This window comes from Mastigoproctus giganteus, chromosome 14, assembly GCF_048544385.1.
Source record: "Mastigoproctus giganteus isolate SK-2022 chromosome 14, ASM4854438v1, whole genome shotgun sequence".
Taxonomy (NCBI): Eukaryota; Metazoa; Arthropoda; class Arachnida; order Uropygi; family Thelyphonidae; genus Mastigoproctus; species Mastigoproctus giganteus.
The window spans coordinates 84,396,040-84,418,401 of NC_143588.1; the positions used below are offsets into that span (position 1 = coordinate 84,396,040).

The window sequence follows — 22,362 nt, forward strand, 5'->3', positions numbered from 1 at the left end:
TTTTTTGCTATTTCACTATCAGTAAACATATTATTGAACATTGTACCTGGCTTATCAGCAAATTCAAAGGAAGATTATGTTCTTTGATAAAAGATGTAAATAAACATTTGGCACATATGAAAAAATTATCAACATGAAATTCAACATCCACTTTTGCATTTCTTTCTAAGCAGTTCACACTGTTGTTATGCTTATTTGTTGGAAAATGTCTGATTTTATGTCTTTTGAAATTATGTCATATTTCTTTGTCATCTTACTAAAAGACATTGTTAATTAGCTTTGCAACACACAAGTATGGTGAAATAATCATGCATTACAGAGTACAATATTATTATCATGTGTTTCTATTTTGCGATGTAGACTGGCACACCCAAGGCAATTTTTTTATGAAAATAAGCAGAAATTCGCTTAGTCTTATAGTTTTTGTGAAAATAAAAAGACAAAGAACCTCTTTTTTCACCAACTATATTAGGACAATGAAATGGAGAAGGCTCAAAATGAGTGAAAAAGATGGATTCTCCATCATAAATCATTGGGATTGGCAGCTATATCGTTTACATGTCAAAGGATGCCCCATGACAAAACAATATTTTCTAATTGATCCTTTATTGTAGAATGTGCTGCTTGCAATTTTACTTTTGTCTAGTTTTGTTGCCTTTTACATACTAGTGAACGGTATGAACTATAACAATCTTGCAAACTTTATGTAAATGGATAACCTTGAAATCTTTTACTTCAGTAATGAGAATTTAATGTTTAGTAGCTAAGATTTTAACAGTTTGTTTAAAACCAAGTGATAAATTTAAAATTTTTCAAAGTAGACTAATGCAATTCTTACATGAATATGACTAATGTATGATAGAACAAGTCAGAATACAGCAATTAAGGGAGATCAACCAACCTGTTGACAGTGCATCTAAAATCAGTCAAGTTCATGTTCTTTACACTTTATATATTTCTCAATGCATACATATTGATTTACATAAATAGCATTCAAAGATATTTCTTTAAATTATGGAAATGTATAAAAAATATTTCAAAAAACAAACAAACAAACAATACCTTTAGTAAACATGGAGCACTATTTAAAGGTTTTAATATATCTTTAATGTCTATGACATCTTCAGAAGAACTGTCCTTAGACTCTGTGGATGACTGGTCTGTTTCAAGCTGAGGTAATTTACATTCATATTGCTGTCCATATTTTGAGATCATATAAATAACTGGAGAAGTTTTTTCCTAATAAAAATCATTAATAGATACATTTGAAAATGGAAACATATCTGAAATGTTCAAACAGTTTATAGTAATATATTTAAAGTTTATTTATTAATTCATTATTCATAAATAAAACTTATTTCTTCCAGAACTAAAATATTTTTAATTATTTCATTTCATAATTAAATTATTTATTTAATAAATAATTTAATATATTTAATATATAGCAACCTTTATTTAATATATATAGGTAAAAGATAAACTGCAGCCATTATCAAACACTGCACGATGGAAGACTCCTCAATGATTCATGTTAAGGGAAATGGACCATAATCTGCCACACTGGTCCATTGCGGGTTGGCAGATCGACTGTATTAGCACTCTGAGGCTTGAACCCTGATCTACTAAAAGAGCATGTGCTACTGTGCTCTTGCTCCTCAGCTAGAGGCTATTTAATATATTAAATCATATTATTACACATAATATATATTTAATATTAAACTAGGGGGCTTCACCCTCCTGTTCACTGCACTCACTTCTTTTGATAAAGTAAAATAAAATACGGCACTGTGTCTCATTCTCTGCTATGATTACATAAATACGTTACATATGGAAATCAAGCATGGTACCGTGTGGTCATGTTAGATAAACATAATGCTTGACCATGCTTAAACAGAAGCTTGTTTTACCACAGTAAAACAAGCTTCTTTTACGTATTTTAGTATTTGTTATGTATTACACATAACCCACATTTCTCTTCTCCCATTGGCTGAATAAATATCACTAGGAGGAAAATTATTTTAATGTATAGAAAGATAATATTTAATATTAAATGTCAGCTATTTAATATATAGCATCCCACAAATAAATTACAGTATATACTTGGTGGAGTTGAATTAAAAACAGTGGAGGAGGAAAGGATCTGGGAGTTATAATAAGTGCAGATATGAAGTTTTCTGAACAGTGTAAACAGGAAGCCTGGAAAGGCCATGGTGTCCTATCAATTTATCAAACATCATCCTGTAGAGATAGGGAGGTCATAATCCCACTGTATAAGGCAATTGTAAGACCACATTTGGAATACTGTGTTCAAGTATGAGACCACAACTGAAAAAAAACATTGAGCTACTTGAAAGGGTCCAAAGCAGGCAACATGAATGGTGATATCGACAGAAGGACGAACATATGAGGAAAAACTCTGATTATGTGGGCTACAGAGTTTGGGAACTAGGCACCCCAGAGGTGATCTGATTGAGGTTTATAAGTGGGATTAGTAAAATGAATAAAGGTGGAATTCTCACTATTATAAAGAATTTCAGAACTAGGGGGTTATAAATTCAAATTACAGGGGATTGAGGTTTAGACTGAAGGAAGTTTTCTTTTAGCCAGAAAGTTATTCATTGCTGGAATAAGTTGTCCTCACAGGTAGTTGAGGCTGACAGGGTGAAAAAATTCAAAGGTCAACTGGATAGCTACCTGTGTGAGGAGGGAGTATATAATTTGCATTTTCTTATCTACTCTCTTTTTTTTTTTTTTTTTGCCAGTGCAGCAAAAGCCTGTGGCTCCCTTGCACTATATGGTGAATACTATTCCTATATCTGAAGTGTTAAAGTTTATTTATTAATTTACAAGTCATAAATTAGCATTAGCATTAGTAGAGGCATTTGATGCAAGAAAGCAAGCTTATGCAGCATCAGCCAAAAAAAATAATAATAAATAAATAAATAAAAAATAACCACTTCCACTTCACCCCTCTGTTCGTTAGAAATACCTGTCCAGCTGAGCCTTAAACTTATTCAGGCTATCAACCTCCACAACAAGGGATGGAAGTCTGTTCCACCAACGAACCACCCGCTGGCTAAAGGCAAATTTCCTCACGTCTATCCTATGTCTGTCTTTCCTCAATTTGAATTTATGCCCTCTCAGGTGATTATTCTGAGCAAGAGGAAGAATCCCATCAGCATTGAGCATGCTCAAACCATTCAAGGCTCTATACACCTCTATCAGATCACCTCGCTGGTGCCTAGTCTCCAGACACTGTAATTTGCAAAACTTAAGCCTTTCTTCGTAAGAGCACCCCTTTGTTCCATTCACCAATCTTGTTGCCCTTCTCTGTACTCGTTCCATCATCTCTACATCCTTCTTGAAATGAGGCCTGCAGACATGTATACAGTACTCTAGGTGTGGCCTGACCATTGCCTTATACAAGGGAACAATCACCCCCTTATCCCTGCTAGAAAAATTCCTATATTTCATCGACAATACACCATGAGCTATTCTTGCAGCCTGTCTGCACTGCTCAGAAAACCTCATATCTGCCTGCACAACCACCCCCAAGTCCCTTTCATTCTCTACCACTGTCAGTGTAGTACCACAGAGTTGATACGTTGCTCTGGGGTTGCTGTTTCCCATGTGTAGTACTTTACATTTATCAATGTTAAACTTCATTTGCCACCTCTCAGCCCATCTGCTCAACCTTTCCAGATCCTGTTGCAGCAGCATAGTGTCAGTAGTGTCCTTGACAACCCTGCCAACCTTCGCATCGTCTGCAAACTTGGACATTAAGCTTGATATACCATCATCAATATCATTTATAAATACAGAAAACAATAATGGACCCAATACTGAACCATGAGGGACTCCACTAATAACATTAGTCCACGATGAGCAGTGTCCATTGATTACCATAAATAAAACCATTTCTTCCAGAACAACTAAAATATTTTCAGAATTCAAGTTATTAATGATATATGACCAAAAAGTGATAGATATATGCCCAAAAACCTTCAAAAACTTATTTATTACAATTGAAAACCTACTACTCTCCTATGCTACGATATTCCAGCCAAAACACAAATATGATAGTGGTAAGAGTAGTGAATTTTAACTTGCAAAGTTACTAGCTAAATTTTAAAAAAATGCGCTAACGAACATTACTAAGCCTATTTGATCTATCTGTAAAAGATAAATTAATACTTTAACTAATCAAAAAATACAACAGATATATGCCCAAAAGGTGATTAAACCCTTAAAAATACTTATTATAATTTAAACCTTACTATTCTTCTGAGCTACTGGTTACGTTACAATATTCCTGCCAAAAACACCGCTACAATAGCAGTAGGAGTAGTGTGTTGTAACTCACAAAATCACTAGCTAACTTTAAGAAATAAACTAATGAATGCCACTAGCCTATTTAATCTATTTGTAAAACACACAATACTCAAATATACGATAAAATTTCAAGGAAAACTTATCGGCTTACAGCAGCTACAGAAGTCTCCGGGAGAAAACTATGCTAACCTCAACTGAAGCTGACCAACTCAGCCATAAAAATTCCTCACATCATTATCAGAATTCAAATTCAAGTCTTTTCCGCCTGGTGTGGGGAGAACAGTGATTATACACACTGTTCTACCCATGAGGGTTAGGAAGAAGGTTCGAACCAGATAATACTGCACACGTACATATTATTAGTCTGTTGTGAAAGTATAATGATTGCAATGCCATGTGCAATCTATTTGGAAAGGTTTAGGCTTAAATCCTGACAGAAGGGTTTCTAAGAGCCACCTCACTGAGTTAGTTTCTTGGGTAAGGTTCAGGTTTTTCATCCAAAAACAAACAAATAGTATTAGTAGTGGCAAATGATGCAAAAAAAGCAAGTTTATACAACATCAGCAAAAAAAAAAAAAAAAAAACCCTTCCCACTTCACCTATCCAACCCTCCAACAGTCTGTTTAGTTCTTATTTGAATTTATTCAAACTATCCATTTCCACAACATCAGATAGAATATGTTCCAGCAATCAACCACTAAAATATAATATATATCTGTTATTGCATGTGAACAGGCAATTACAGATATATTACATAATTAAATAACTTTGGAAGAGCATCTGTTGAGAATAAACACTGGAATCTTACCTGCAAACCAAATATTTCATATGGATAAAATTTTATTACTAACAACAAAACCTTTAAAAATTAAAGGTTTAGATGTCTTTTAAACTTGGACACTAAACAAGAGTGCCAAAAAATTACTTAACTGGTCTACCACTCCTGTAATAAAACCAAACATCAACTCATTGACTAAGCAACTGTTATGTATAATAATAATTTATATATAATATATATTAAATAGTATGAATCAGAGCTGTAATGCTCAATACGTTCTATGTTGATATTAATATTTGTAAAATAATAAGAGGAGTTTACCTCAATATAGTACGTAGAACACTTCCGTATGATACTCTCCAGAAATTAAAACGAAAAAATCAAAACACTTACATTAGAATGTCTAATGGAAGTTTTTCGATTTTTTCAATTTAAATTCTGGAGATTATATCATATGGAAGTGTTTTACATACTATATTGAGGTAAACTCCTCTCTTCATTTTACAAATATATATTAAAGAATATCTTAAAATACAATCAGATATACTGCAGAAGCCTATGAGAGGCATATATAATTTATGAATGAAATGTACATTTAGTATTAAATAAAAATTTATTGGAATAAATTTTTAAGTTTCTAACTGGAATAAATTTAAGTTTTTTTGAAGCTGTCAATTTTTTAATATTTTATCTTTTTTGAATACAAATGTTTTGTAACGTATTTAAATTTTTGTTTCTCTTTTATAGTTATGAAGGAACAAGTGAAAGAAATAACAAGAGAATTGATAATGACAACTACAAATAGAAAATTATAAGTACCCACTTATATAAAACATATTTAAAAAAAATACATAGTTGCAATCAGTGTTTATTCCTTTATGTCATATAGCTACAGTCAACAGCAGCTCTTATAATATTTATAAATATGTGGTGTCAATATTCTATCATAATTCCAAAGGCCAAGGTGTTGCGTCCATGCGTGGAGATGTAGTGTGATGCTTATGACTGCATGCATACACTGAACCCTACAAATTGTGTGATGTAACTGTAAAAGGTAAAGTGCAGCCATTATCAACCCACTGCAGGATGGAAGCCTCCTCAAAAATTCATGCTGAGGGAAATGGACCATAGTCTGCCATGCTGGTCCAGTGCGGATTGGCAGATAGACCGTATTCAGCAGTCAGGGGCTTGAACCCCGGTCTACTAAAAGAGCATGTGCTACTGCACTCCCGCTCCTGACCACTCAGCTACGGAACTGTAAAACTGGGGAAAAAGGCAAGGAATTACAGATTCTGATGAGGCTTAGTAATTACCAGCTCATTCCCCAGCCCATCTGATAGCCAAAAAGGTAAGCACAAAAGAATCAGGCATGAGAGTTTGTAAAGTTGAGATATTAATAAAAAAAAAAAACCTTCTGAAGGCTAATTAAAAATTACTATTATTACTGAATGACATATTTAAAACATATAAGTCCATGGTAAAGTTGCCACAACTTCAGTAGCACTTTATTTGGTATCACTATGCATCAAATATGAAGTTTAGAATCAATAGTGCTGCAATTGCCCCTAGTAGAAGAACAGTCATAAACAAGATTGTATATATGTGTGTGTGTATATATATATATATATATATATATATATATATATTAATAATGATTGTGTTTTTCTTCTGAAATTAAGCTAACAGTTTTGTGAAGAGTTGACCACAATTTTTGAAATGAATGTGGGTATAGTAGAGTTTCAAACAAATCAGTGAACAGTTTATTTAAATGAATTGAAAGAGCTGGTAATGTAAAAGAATACAGTGTACAGCAAGCAATTGTTCTATCTAATGAAATCTGTAGCATGCCTTGCCCAATTAACTAGTTTAAAATTAGCACCATCTCTAACAAATGTGAAGAGATGAGCAATTATAACCATACAAAATCAGGTGATTAATGTGCTTAGTGACAGCAAAAAAAAACATAAGTCCTGTAATAAACTTTTATTATTAGTATTAGCAAATAATGCAAGGAAGCAAGTCTATATAGCATAGGCTTATGCAAAAAAAAAAAAAAAAAAAAACCTTATCCACATCATTCATCCATCTTCTATAATAATCTGTCCAATCCTTCCTTACTCTTGTATTTTGCCATGCGGAGTTGAATCAACCCCAAACAACTAACAGCAATTTGTGCTTCATCTACTCTGTTTATACAGATGAAACTCCTAATAAGCACAATGTACCTGTTGTTGAAAATGAGTTCTTTGAATTGGTCATAGAAATGCCTTTTAATTATCACACAATTAGTAAAAATGCATGATTAAGTTAAACCAAATTATATACACATGTTGAATGACATGTGTCACAAAGAGGTATTGATAATAGTATTACTTTACCACTGCACACTTTCCACCAATCAGTAACACTCTCCAGTGTGATATTAATCATCTGGAATCAAACTAGTTTTACATGTGCACTTCAATATTTCACACAGCAAGCACTGCTGTCAGTGACAAGCTCCTTGAATCAAAGCAAAGGATGAAGGGAATAGTTTTTAGTTTTGCATTCTCTCTCTGACAGATCTAAAGTGAGTTTCATTTTTAAAATTAAAAATATATGTTTGTAATATAGAACATGGATTTTTCATAGTTGTGTTCATGAAATATTGAAATTATAGGTGGCATAAAAAAAATTAACAATTTTGAATTATTTTTTGCTGATATTTTAAATTTTTTATCGTTGAAGGTCATGTGGGATCTTTAAGACTGCACACACACACCTAGCTTTGGACTAAAAAAAATAAACTGGCCATACACCTTAATGTTTTATGTATTTTAATCATTTTTGTGTAGAAAATAATATGCTAGATGAAATATAAAACAAAACAGTATACAGAAAAGCACATATAAAAAATTTTGGGTTGCTTGCAAAGACTTCATAAATCAAATGTGTGTCAGCTTTGTTGTGGATGCAAAAACAAATATTTTTGATGCAGCAGATATGTACTAGCAACTATATTGTTAATTTCCTCAAATATATTTTCATATGCATCGACTAGTAAGTTCTAGTCGCAATATACATAATCTTTCAGGGGAGGTCCCCATGGACCGGAGATGTGCAAATGTATTCCCAATTCACAAAGGGGGGTTGTTAATTTCCTCAAATATATTGATTCTTGCACTGCTTCTATTAGAATGAGCAGAAACCTGAAAAACAAGATGCATGGTATTTCAGAGACTGCTGGGAGCCATTGCAGTACAAGTAAACACATGGGTTGTGTTAGGGTAGCTAAGAATAGAAACAGGTGCAGGTATACTTGCGTGTACACCAATGCTAGGAGTTTAGTAAATAAATTTGATGAATTTGAGGTATTGCTCAAAACATCAAAGGCAGATATTGTTGGGATATCAGAGACGTGGTGTCACACAGATATAAGGGATGCAGAACTGCAATTTGGGGAGTACAACGTCTACAGAAAGGATAGACAGGATAGGAAGGGGGGAGGGGTTATGCTATTAGTTAAGAAACACATAAAAACCAAGGAAGTGAAGCCAGTCGACATCGCTGGACAGTGCAGCGTTGAGTCAGTTTGGTGTGACATAAGCATTGGGAGATCAAAATTGAGAGTAGGAGTGTGCTATAGGCCTAATGACTCTGATGAGTATAATAAGGAACTGTACAGGGAAATAGAGTGGCCCAGTAAATCAGAGAGTCTTATAATGGGAGATTTTAATTTCCCAGATATTGACTGGAATTTGGGGGCTGGTTACTCACACACTAGCAGGGCTTTTGTGGATTTATTGGATGATTGTTTTCTACATCGGCATGTTCGGGAGGCAACTAGAGGGAGTAATACTCTTGATTTGATTATCAGCAGTGATTCTTCATGCATTAAGAATCTGCAGATAAATGAACCACTAGGTGGCAGTGATCACAGTGTGCTGAAGTGGGATTTACTCAAAGAGGTAACTACCATTAGGGGTAAAGGGAAGGGTTATTGCTTCCGTAAAGGCGACTACGATGGACTGAGACAGTATTTAAATTCTATACAGTGGGACCAACTGATGATGTTACCAACAGCAAATTCAAAATGGGAAGCATTCAAAGAACTTATCTTGGAAGCTACTAGGCTTTACATACCAATTAAGAAATATTGTTCAAGGTTTAGGCCAAAATGGATGTCAGATGAACTAATGAGGCATATGGCAGAGAAGAAAAATGCATGGGATACTTACAAATTAACACATGACACAGAAGCCTATGATAGATATAAGTTGATATGCAACCAAGTTACAAAGGAGGTTAGGCAGGCGAAGGCAGATTACGAGATATCTTTGGCAAGGGATGCAAAGAAAAACAGCAAAGAGTTCTTTACTTATGTAAACTCTAGAAGGAAGGGGATGAATCAGATTGGTCCACTTGATATTGATGGGTCAACTGTTGATGATCCTGCTCAGATAGCTAACAAACTAAATGAATATTTTGCATTGACATTCACACATGAGGAGTTATTCAGTAAGGGGAATGCCAGAGGTGTATTCAACTCTAGCAGTAAGCTACAGAATCTTGAAATAACTGGGAGTAAAGTGGAGGAGAAACTGTTGAAGATAAACACAAGAAAGGCACCCGGGGTGGATGGGATCTATCCAGTTATATTAAAGGAGGCAGCAAAGGAAGTAAGCAAACCCTTAGCTATAATTATGAGAGCTTCCTTGGACTCAGGGGAGGTATACCCATAGACTGGAAATGTGCAAATGTGACCCCAATTCACAAAGGAGGATCAAAGGCTGACACAAGTAATTATAGACCTGTGAGCTTAACTTCTGTTCCAGGAAAATTAATGGAGGCACTGGTTAAAGAAGCACTGCAGGATCATTTAGACAAGACTTCAGCTATAGCTCGGACACAGCATGGTTTTGTTAAGGGGAAGTCTTGCCTGACTAATTTGATTGGATACTATGATGCAGTCACAAAGGAACTGGATGCAGGGAATAACTTTGATATTATATACTTGGATCTTAGAAAGGCTTTTGATACTGTTGCACATGGAAGACTGCTACACAAATTGGAGCAGTGTGACATTGGAGGCAAATTGCTGCTATGGATAAAGGGGTGGTTGAGCGGGAGAAGACGGAGAGTGGTAATCAATGGACACTGCTCATCGTGGACTAATGTTATTAGTGGAGTCCCTCAGGGCTCAGTGTTGGGTCCATTATTGTTTTCTGTATTCATAAATGATATTGATGATGGTATATCAAGCTTAATGTCCAAGTTTGCAGATGATACAAAGGTTGGCAGGGTTGTCAAGGACACTACTGACACTATGCTGCTGCAACAGGATCTGGAAAGGTTGAGCAGATGGGCTGAGAGGTGGCAAATGAAGTTTAACATTGACAAATGTAAAGTACTACACATGGGAAACAGCAACCCCAGAGCAACGTATCAACTCTGTGGTACTACACTGACAGTGGTAGAGAATGAAAGGGACTTGGAGGTGGTTGTGCAGGCAGATATGAAGTTCTCTGAGCAGTGGAGACGGGCTGCAAGAGTAGCTCATGGAGTATTGTCAATGATATACAGGAATTTTTCCAGCAGGGATAAGGAGGTGATTATCCCATTGTATAAGGCAATGGTCAGGCCACACCTAGAGTACTGTATACAGGTCTGGAGGCCTCATTTCAAGAAGGATGTAGAGCTGCTGGAACGAGTACAGAGAAGGGCAACAAGATTAGTGAATGGAACAAAGGGGTGCTCTTACGAAGAAAGGCTTAAGTTTTGCAAATTACAGTGTCTGGAGACTAGGCACCAGCGAGGTGATCTGATAGAGGTGTATAAAGCCCTGAACGGTTTAAGCATGCTCAATGCTGATGGGATTCTTCCTCTAGCTCAGAAAAATCACCTGAGAGGGCATAAATTCAAATTGAGGAAAGACAGATGTAGGATAGACGTGCGGAAATTTGCCTTTAGCCAGCGGGTGGTTGGTTGGTGGAACAGACTCCCATCCCTTGTGGTGGAGGTTAATAGCCTAAATAAGTTTAAGGCTCAGCTGGACAGGTATTTTAAACGAACAGAGGGGTGAAGTGGAAGTGGGTTTTTTTTTTTTTTTTTTTTTTTTGGCTGATGCTGCATAAGCTTGCTTTCTTGCATCAAGTGCCTCTACTAATGCTAAATTTTCATATGCATCGACTAGTAAGTTCTAGTCCAAATATACATAATCTTTCAGGGGAGGTCCCCATGGACTGGAGATATGCAAATGTATTCCCAATTCAGAAAGGGGGTTCAAAGGGTGATGCAAATAATTAAGACCTGTTAATTTAACTACTGTTTGGGGAAAATAATGGAGTCACTGATTAAAGAAGTGATGCAGGATCACCTAGACAAGACCGCAGTAATAGTTCAGACACAGCATGGGTTTGTTAAGGGTCTTGGGTCTTGTCTGACCAATTTTATTGGATACTACGATGTGGTCACAAAGGAAATGGATGCTAAAAATAATTTTGATATCATATACTTGGATTTCAGGAAAGCTTTTGATACTGTTGCACATGGAAGACTGCTGTACAAATTGGAGCGGTATGGCATTGAGGGCAAGTTACTGCAATGGATAAAGGGATGGTTCAGTGGGAGAAGGCAGAGAGTGGTAATAAATGGACACTGCTCTATGTGGACTAATGTTATTAGCGGAGTCCCCCAGGGTTCGGTGCTGGAACCATTGTTGTTTTGTGTATTCATCAATGATATCGATGAAGATATATCAGTCTTAATGTTCACGTTTGCAGATGATACAAAGGTTAGTAGGGTTATTAATGACACCAAAGACAGTATGCTACTGCAACAGGATCTAGAAAAGTTAGGCAGTTGGACTGAGAAGTGGCAACTGAAGTTTAACATTGACAAATGAAAAGTACTGCATATGGCAGCAGTAACCCAAGAAAAACATATCAACTGTGTGGTACTGCACTCAGGGAGGCGGAGAATGAAAAAGACCTGGGGGTAATTGTGCAGTCAGATATGAAGTTCTCTGAGCAGTGCAGACGAGTTGCCAGAACAGGTCATGGAGTTTTGTCAATGATATATAGGAATTTTTCTAGCAGAGACAAGGAGATGATTAACCCTTTGTATAAGGCAATGGTCAGGCCACACCTTGAGTACTGTATACTGGTCTGGAGGCCTCATTTTAGGAAGGATGTAGAGTTGATAGAACGAGTACAGAGAAGGGCAACAAGTTTGATGAGAGGAACAAAGGGGTGCACTTATGAAGAAAGGCTTAAGTTCTGCAAGTTGCAGCATCTGGAGACTAGGCACCTGCGAGGTGATCTGATTGAGATGTATAAGGCCTTGAATGGTTTGAACAGGCTCAATGTTGATGGGAAACTTCCGCTTGCTCAGATTAAGAACCTGAGGGGACATAGATTTAAATTGAGGAAAGACAGTTGTATAATAAATATGCGGAAGTTTGCCTTTAGCCAGTGGGTAGTTGATTGCTGGAATAGACTTCCATCTGTTGTTGGAAGTTCAGCCTTAAATAAATTTAAGGCTGAACTAGACAAACATTTGGAGTACCGGATGGGTGAAATGGGAAGTTTTTTTTTTTTTGGTTGATGCTCTTTCTTGCATTATATGCCTCAACTAATGATAATCTGACACAGATGCAAGGAAGGCTAATGGAAAAAACAAAATTCCATATTTCAGATCAATCATGGCATGCATCAGTTTTGCAAACAGGGAAGGCTTGCCTTGGTTACTGAAGCTAATAAGTTTTGTAATGGGGCCATTCTGTCAAGAGCAATTTTGGTAGTACTTTAAAATCCACACTTAAAAAATACCAACTTGAGGAACCAATATGCTAGTCCCATTATAATCTAGATCCCAAGTTACTGATTTTACTAGGGTGATTTGCAATTACCTAATAAAATCAGTTCACTAGTGAGGAGAGCAGTGAAGTTCTTTGACTAGTAAATAATAGCTTTCACCCTTGCAGAAATTGTGCAAGGATCATCATGAGGTAGACTTTGTCACAACATGGCCTGCACTCATTAAAAAAAAAGGATGGTCAATTTTTACAGGGATGGGATAAACTTAACTAGAAGGGATGCAAGAATATTTGATGATACTACTGAAGTAACATTAGGTGAGCTGGGGGGTAGAGATACACACTAACAGTTTAATAGCACACTTAAGAAGTGTGCCTGAGTGCTTCTATTTAGATATGCAAGAACAGGGAAAGCAAGGTGTGGCAAGATCAGAAGGCCTGCACAGGTTCTTATACAACAAGCAATCACAAAAAAATGTGTTAGAATTACTAAGGGCTACTAAAGTGTTTACATGTGTTCATAGGTGGCAGTAAGGTTGTGAGCAAAAGTGTATCTTTCTTTTAGGCAATTCCCATTCCCACATGGCATCTGTAAGATAGCAACAAGTGTCTAACATTGTTGTAGAGCTTTGGTTTTGCTGGCTAAATGTGAACTAACAAAAATACAGATGTTCATGTTGCATGTACCAAACTCCATGCAAGCACCTGTTTCAATCGAGGGATCAACGACCTTGAACATTCTAAAAAATTTTATATTATTGATAAAAGCTTTATTGTTATTTATTGATTTCTCTCGTTTATTTTTGTTCGATTTTTTAATTGAGTTTAGCAAATCATAATTAACAGATCACCATTCTCAATTCAAAAAATAAGCTAAAAATCAATTATTTTTATAATTAAAACAAAAGGGATAACTCACAGATGCCCCATGAGTGTTTTTGTTAAACTGATGGTATGGGTGAGTAGGAAGATTAAGCAGAAGAAATGTCTGAATCACCCTGACAATTTCTGCCATATATGCGGACGGTTTACAACAAAAGCTCAGAGGAAAAAAATCTATAGTATTACTAAAGGTGTAATATTCTTGTAACTTGGCTACAAGATTAGTGATCAGGATAAAACTTGTCTCACTGGCCTACAAGGAGGTTAGAAAAAATATTTTTGATTTCTATGTTTGTGGGACAGTAATGCAACAGAAAAACATCGTGCAGCAGTGTGGGAAAACAGGGAGGAGTAATATAAAATATGTTCCACTAGTTAAACCAAAGAAAGGGTCTTCTTCCACCCTTCCATATAAAGCTTGGATTAATGAGCAATTTTTTTTAAGGCTCTGGAAAAAGAAGGAAGTGGAATCTGTTACCTAAGGGAAGTGTTTCCCAATTTAACTGATTCAAAACTGAAAGAAATAATTTTCATTGGGCCTCAAATAAATTCTGAAGGTTGGGTTTGAAACAAAATGACAGGATACTCAACTAGCAGATTAGTGACCATTTAAAGCAGTTATGCATGGACTTCTTGGAAGAAGGAGAGAAGATAATTATTAATCTCCAGTGTAAACTTTGCTGCAATGTTATAAAGATATGGGCTATTGAAGGTCTTTGAATATTCATTTTTTTAATTCCTGCCTCAGTTTCCACCCTAAAAATTTGGGAGATTAGTTATTATATTAATAGTGGCAAATTAAGCAAGAAAGTAAGCTAATAAAGCAGCAGTCAAAAAAAAAAAAAAATCATTTCACTTATCATCCCCTCCAATAGTTCTTCCTTGAATTTTAACTATCCACTTCCAACAATAACAAATAGAAGCTTATTCCAGCAATTAACCACACATTGGCTGAAAGAAAACTTCCATACATCTAATCCGCAATCTTCCTTCAGTATGAATTTATGCCTCCTCATACACATAGTCTGAACAAGAGGAAGAATATCATCACCAGTTCACTTGTTCAAGCCATTTGAAGCCCTAAACACTGCAATCAGATCATCTTGCAGGTGCCTAGTCTCCAGACACTGCAATTTACAGAAATGAAGCCTTCCTTGGTAAGAGCAGCGCTTTGTTCCTCCTCACCAATCTCATTGCCCTTCACTGTACTCATTCCAGAAGCTCTACATCTTTCCTTAAGTGAGGCCGCCAGACCTATATACAGTACTCAAGATGTGGCTTGGCCATTGCCTTATACAATGAGATAATCTCCTTATCGCTACTAGCAAAATTCCTGTATATCATTGACAAAACCCCATGAGCTGTTCTGGCAGCCTATCTGCATTGCTCAGAGAACTTCAACATCTAACTGCACAATTACCCCCCATGTCTTTTTCATTTTTCACTACCCTGGGTGTAGTACCAACAGTTGATACATTACTCTGGGGTTATTGCTACCCATATGTAGTACTTTGCATTTGTCAATGTTAAACTTCAATTGCCATTTCTCAGCCCATCTAGCTAACTTTTCTAGATCCTGTTGCAGTAGCATACTGTAATCACTCTCATTAAAAACCGGCGCCTCCGTAGCCAGGTGGGAAGGAGCAGCAGTGCGTAGCACACGCTTCTTGATTAGACCGGGGTTCGAGCCCGTCACCACCAAATACGGAGGATGCGGAAAGGTCAAGGGAATGACCACCGCATATCACGGAGCAATATGGCCTTAGTTGCTAATGCTCCTGAAAACCAAATAACAAACAAACAACAAACAATCATTAAAAACCCTGCCAACTTTTGTATCATCTGCAAATTTGGACATTAAGCCTGATATGTGTTAATAAACATCATTTATAAATAGAGAAAACGATAAAGAACCCAACACTGAACCCTGAGGGACTCTACTAATAACATTAGTCCACAAAGGGTACTGTCCAATGATTACTCTGTCTTCTCCCACTCAACCAATAGCAGTAACTTGCCCTTAATGCCACCCTGCTCCAATTTGTACAGAAATCTTTTATGTGCAATAGTATCAAAAACTTTTCTGAAATTCAAGTATATGATATCAAACTTTTATTTTTTGCATCTAGTTCCTTTGTGACCATATCGTAGTATCCAATCAAACTGGCAGACATCTCCCCTTAACAAACTCAGACTATGACTGAAGTACAAATGCACTCCTGTCAAGATGGTCCTGCATGCTTCTTTAACCACTGACTCCATTATTTTCCTTGAAACAGAAGAGAAGTAGGTGATGAACAAGGGAAACACTTTCATCAGGATATATCCTCAATGGAAAAGCATTACCAAGGTTACTGGGATATCGGACATGAGAGATTACTGCTACTTTCTTAAGAGAAAAAACATAAAATGGACAATAAGAAAAATTCTGAGTGACAAACATTTCTAAGGAAACAGAATGTATGTAGTATATTATGTTTCATTAAAGTATTTTAAAACATTTTTAAGATAGCATATATTTTATTGTATACGTAGGTTTGAGAGATATAAGTTCTGTATTTTCATAATCAGAAACTTCTGAAGACGGACTGGCAATCCATCAATTCTGGTAAATATCAGAGGAAAGGGTACAGCAGACTTATACTTCTGGGTCTGGTGAAAAACAAATAAGCATTACAACTCAAAGAAGTATTTTGTATAATAACTACTCATCACAAAAATAATATAAAATATTATCCGTATGCACATTTTCAGTCTGAAGATTACCAATGTATCATCTTTCAATTTATTTTTCTTTACTTAACAAATGTGCTGAATGCTCATGAAACAGTACATTAACTATAAACTGAACTGCACTTTCATTTTTCTAACTCATGTAGTTTTGTTTTCAACAGTTTATTTTTGGTTCCTTTCAAGTAAGGGAGAGTAAGATATTATCAGTGTACAGTACATTTTGGTTACTTTAATTATCATTACCCAAGAATGGAAAATTATGAAATTACTTGGCTAAATTTGATGACAGAGCTACAATAGAAAATCTGCAGTGTGCCCTAATGCAGTGCTAGACTTACAAGTCTAGCACTGCATTAGGACAAGATAAAAACATCAGCACTATCAAAGTAGAAACCTGAATAAGGCAGAGGAATATGATGACATAGAACTTAAGAATAATCGCATCCGGCATGTATGTACTATTTACTGCTATTGAATTCTACAACAATATAAACAAACCGATGACTATAATACGATTGGTATGACATTAGTTCTTGTTGATGTTCTCGTTTATGCCCATTGCTTGTCAGAGGTGTTTCCATTTTAAGTTCACCAAGAACAACATGAGAAGTTTCAAACCTCACTTTCATGCTAATTGTAACAAATAAAGAGATTCTCAAGCACTTGGACTTGATGAGGTAGTGAAGAAAACAGAAGATACAAGTGAACTCTTGCAAAGATTTAATTCCACAAGGCAAAAACCTAAATTTATTTGTAATGCATATTACTCTAAGACAGTGGGGTCCAACCTTTTCCCATACAGGGGCCATATTCAAAGTTAGATTTCTTTCGCGGGCCGCACTGAGTGATTCGAGAAAAAATTAGTGTTACATTTTCCATATCTTGTTTTTTTGTTATTTGGTTTTTAGGAGCATTAGCAACTAAGGCCATATTGCTCCGAGAATATGCGGTGGTCATTTCCTTGACCTTTCCGCATCCTCCGTATTTGGGGGTGACAGGCTCTCCATATCTTGTTACATGTAAAAAGAAGTTTCTGTTTTCATGTTACTGTTTTTTTATTTTTTTTTTCAGGTTATATATAAAAATTGCAAATTCCCAACACTTGTGTAACAAATCTATATCAGTAATTTATTTTTCAGATTTTATTAAAATTATAACAAAACATTTAATGAGAATTTTTTTGATAATTAACAAAATTTAAAATGCTGTTTTAGTTCACTTTCTCGACGGGCTGTATAAAAAATAATTTGGGAGCCCTCGGGGCTGTAGGTTGGACACCACTACTCTAAGGGATATCCTAGTCAGCAAATAAGTTTATTTATATAGAGAATAATTGTACTGAATTAATTTAATATTTATCTTCTAATTTTATTTTAATTAACCCTTACTGAAATTATTAAATAGCATTCTTTTATAATAATTTTTTAAATTAATATTTTTCTTCCACTGTGGTTTTTGGTATATACTGAGCCTCATTAATTATTTTTAAATGTAACGAAATGTTTTCAGCTGCATACTACATAGCAAAATACTACAAATGGGCTAACTGTGTGTATACTAGGCCCCTGCAATGTTTGGGAACAGTTCAGAGACTTTTTTTTTTTTAATATAAAAAAATATATATAATAAAAGTCTAAAAACAAATCATGAAAGCAAATCCAAGGATACAGACTGTCTTGTCTAATTTTGAATAAACATTATCTTGTCTTGTCTAATAATGAATAACCACATTATTTTGTCTCGCTTTTTTTTTTATTTTTAACCAAAGTGTGCTATTCTATATTCAATAATTCAATTTGGTTAATTGAATTAACCAAAATGCAAGCATGACTTTTATAATATGAAAATACCCAAACCCACTGTTGCATCTGGCACTATGATTTTTGAAAATCTTCCCTACCTCCCTCCCACTGGGTTAGTGGTTACTTCATAGTAAAGGTATGCACAAGCATGGATTTTTCTCAAGGCCCTGAATTGGGACAGCATAAGAAAAAAAACTGATAACTGATTGAGCTAAGGTTATATTAATTTTTTATAATTTTGGGCTCAGGTTATATTAATAAAATATTACTTGATTAATATAACCTCAAAACATCTATGTGTTATATTTGTAGTTGTTGCCACAAAAGAACATCTAATACAAATTCATGAATTGACTACTTGTTCTAAGTACTACTAACTTCTAGTGTCTTTATGCTTTTCAATAATTGCAGAGAAATAAAATAAAAATGAAGATGAGAAAAAAACATGTAAAATACTGCTACTACAAAAAAGCCTATTATGTTTACTGCTTTTTCTACAGACTATAGTTAGTTACTGCCCTGGGTATTATGCATTTAATATATAATACTCAGGTTAGGGTAACTAAGAGTAGAAACAGGTGCATGTATACTTGCATGTACACCAATGCTAGGAGTATAGTTAATAAATTCAATGAGCTTGAAGTGCTAGTCAGGACATCAAAGGCAGATATTGTTGGGATATCAGAGACATGGTGCCATACAGACATAAGCAGTGCAGAACTGGAATTTGGGGAGTAAAATGTGTACAGAAAGAGTTCTTTACATATTTAAACTCAAGAAGGAAAGGGATGAATCTGATTGGTCCACTGGATATTGATGGTTCAACAGTTGAGGATCCTGCTCAGGTGGCTAACAATCTAAACGAGTATTTTGCATCTACATTCACGCATGAGGAGTTATTCAGGAAGGGGAGAATGATGTAAGTAAAGTAAACATTGGCAGTGAGCTGGATGATTTTGTAATAACTGAGAGGAAAGTGGAGGAGAGATTGTTGAGGATAAACATAAAAAAGGCGCCTGGGGTGGATGGGATCTATCCAGTTATATTAAAGGAGGCAACAAAGGAAGTAAGCAAACCCCTAGCCATAATTATGAGAGCTTCTTTGGACTCAGGGGAGGTACCCATAGACTGGAGATGTGCAAATGTAACCCCAATTCACAAAGGAGGATCAAAAGCTGACACAAGTAATTATAGACCTGTTACTTTAACTTCTGTTCCAGGTAAATTAATGGAGGCACTGGTTAAAGAAGCACTGCAGGATCATCTACACAAGAATTCAGTTATAGCTCAGACGCAGCATGGTTTTGTTAAGGGCAGGTCTTGCCTGACCAATTTGATTGGATACTATGATGTAGTCACAAAAGAACTGGATGCAGGGAATAACTTTGATATTATATATTTGGATCTTAGAAAGGCTTTTGATACTGTTGCACATGGAAGACTGCTGCACAAATTGGAGCAGTGTGGCATTGGAGGCAAATTGCTGCTATGGATAAGGGGATGGTTGAGTGGCAGAAGACAGAGAGTGGTAATCAATGGACACTGTTCAACGTGGACTAATGTTATTAGTGGAGTTCCTCAGGGTTCAGTGTTGGGTCCGTTGTTGTTTTCGGTGTTTATGAATGATATTGATGATGGGATATCAAGTTTAATGTCCAAGTTTGCAGATGATACAAAGGTTGGCAGGGTTGTTAAGGACACTACTGAAGCTATGCTGCTGCAACAGGATCTGGAAAGGTTGAACAGATGGGCTGAGAGGTGGCAAATGAAGTTTAACATTGACAAATGTAAAGTACTACATATGGGAAACAGTAACCCCAGAGCAACGTATCAACTCTGCGGTACTACACTGACAGTGGTGGAGAATGAAAAGGACCTGGGGGTAATTGTGCAGGCAGATATGAAGTTCTCTGAGCAGTGCAGACGAGCTGCAAGAGTAGCTCATGGTGTCTTGTCAATGATATACAGGAATTTTTCTAGCAGGGATAAGGAGGTGATTATTCCCTTGTATAAGGCAATGGTTAGGCCACATCTTGAGTACTGTATACAGGTCTGGAGGCCTCATTTCAAGAAGGATGTAGAGCTGCTGGAACGGGTACAGAGAAGGGCAACAAGATTAGTGAATGGAACAAAGGGTTGCTCTTACGAAGAAAGGCTTAAGTTTTGCCAATTACAGAGTCTGGAGACTAGGCATCGGCGAGGTGATCTGATAGAGGTGTATAAGGCTCTGAATGGTTTGAGCATGCTCAATGCCAATGGGATTCTTCATCTTGCTCAGAATAATCACCTCAGAGGGCATAAATTCAAATTGAGGAAGGACGGATGTCGGATAGATGTGCGGAAATTTGCCTTTGGCCAGCGGGTGATTGTTTGGTGGAACCGACTTCCATCACTTGTTGTTGAAGTTGATAGCCTAAACAAATTTAAAGCTCAACTGGACAGGTATTTCGAACGAACGGAGGGGTGAAATGGGAGTGGTGTATGTTTTTTTTTTTTTTTGGCTGATGCTGAATAAGCTTGCTTTCTTGCATCATATGCCTCTACTAATGCTAATATTTAATGTCCATGTCGCTGCTCCATAAAAAGCATACTCCATACCAGATCATGTACTACTCTCCCACATAATATTCTTCTTTACTTCTCAAAATTTTTTTACCCATAGCTATTCTTGTTCTTATTTTTCTAATCTTCTTTTTTTCTTCCACTGTTAAGTTTCCTAAATATCTATACTTAGTTGTCTGTTCTATTCTCTCTCTCCTCCTATTTCAGTATCTGATGCATGCCTTTCTCTTCCCAATATTTATTCTCATCACAAACCTATACAACTTTCCATTAGCTTATTAACCAATTTCTCCAATCCTTCCTCTCTGTCTTCACCCTGTATTTCATTATCTGCATTTCCATTATCAAATGCCTCTTTAACCATTTCTTCTACATATATATTAAATGACACTGGGGAGAGACAACACTTCTGTCTCAAAAAAAAAAATGTAACAGTAAGACATGGTTATATATAGTTAAGGTAGGACAAAAAAGTAAGAGGGCAGGATATGATTATAATATTAATACTTAGGGTGGGAGATGGTAATGAATGGTTAGTAATAGTTAGGGTAGAACTTATCTGTCATCTTGTCCTACCCTATTGCTTTTTTGTCCCCAGTATAGTCTACTAATCATTCTTCTGTCCTTCTAATCCATTCCTATCTTTTCCAATATATTCAATAATTTAACACAGTCTACCCAACAAAAAGTCTTCTCCAAATCATCTATAAGACATATACATACATCTCCATTCATTTCTACATGTCTTTCTGCAAACATTCTCATCACATCTATTGCATCCCTTGTTCCTCTCCCTCTCCTGAAACCAAACCGTGCTTCTTCCACATTTTCCTCCATCAGTCTATTTAATATTCTTAGCATTACCTTTGCCATATGTGGTACCAAATTTATAGTTCTAAAATCTCTACATTTCACTGTATGGCTTTTCTTTTCTATCATTATTGTGGGCTTAAAATTTTCTAGCCATTCCCTTAAGCCAACTTCCCCTAATAACGTTATAAACTCTGCTGGACCTCCATATACCTGTTGCCTTATTTCCCTTCAGATCCTCTTTTTTTTTTTTAATAATGCTACATGATTTTCTCCTCCTCCTCCATTATGATTGGCTCCAAGCTGTCTTGATCTGTTATTGCCATCAAAATCATTTTCTTTCTGTTTCTATAACACTCTCATATATTCCATCAATATTCTACTTTTTCTCCTATGGTTTTTTCTAAATATCTTCCCATTCCTTCCCTCTACAACTTGAACTTTTTCACCATGTCATATTCCTTACCTTTTCTAATTCCCTACAAAATCCATCCATCTATTCCTCTCTCGCTTTATCTGTTACTCATCTGTCTGTTGTTATTCTCTTTGTACCTGCTTCTGCTACCTTAAGTATTGGTATTTTTCCATTTCCTCTTATCATATCTCTGTCACCTATGGTTTTTTAGGTATTAACCCTTGCCTATATCTTGTCTCTTTCCAATTTTCCA

At 35.9% G+C, this 22,362-nt stretch overlaps 1 protein-coding gene across 2 annotated transcripts in view; it reads right to left on the reverse strand.

Moving 5' to 3' along the window:
- The window catches only part of LOC150075307 (uncharacterized), a 236,645-nt gene that overhangs the window by 212,359 nt on the left and 1,924 nt on the right, over window positions 1-22,362 (reverse strand). The window contains exon 2 of one of the 2 annotated variants that reach the window (XM_090389154.1): window positions 1,063-1,239. In XM_090389154.1, the coding sequence (XP_090245280.1) occupies window positions 1,063-1,239 (177 nt within the window). Of the gene's footprint in view, window positions 1-1,062; window positions 1,240-22,362 lie in introns of those variants that run through there. The other variant, XM_090389155.1, reaches the window with a different exon arrangement.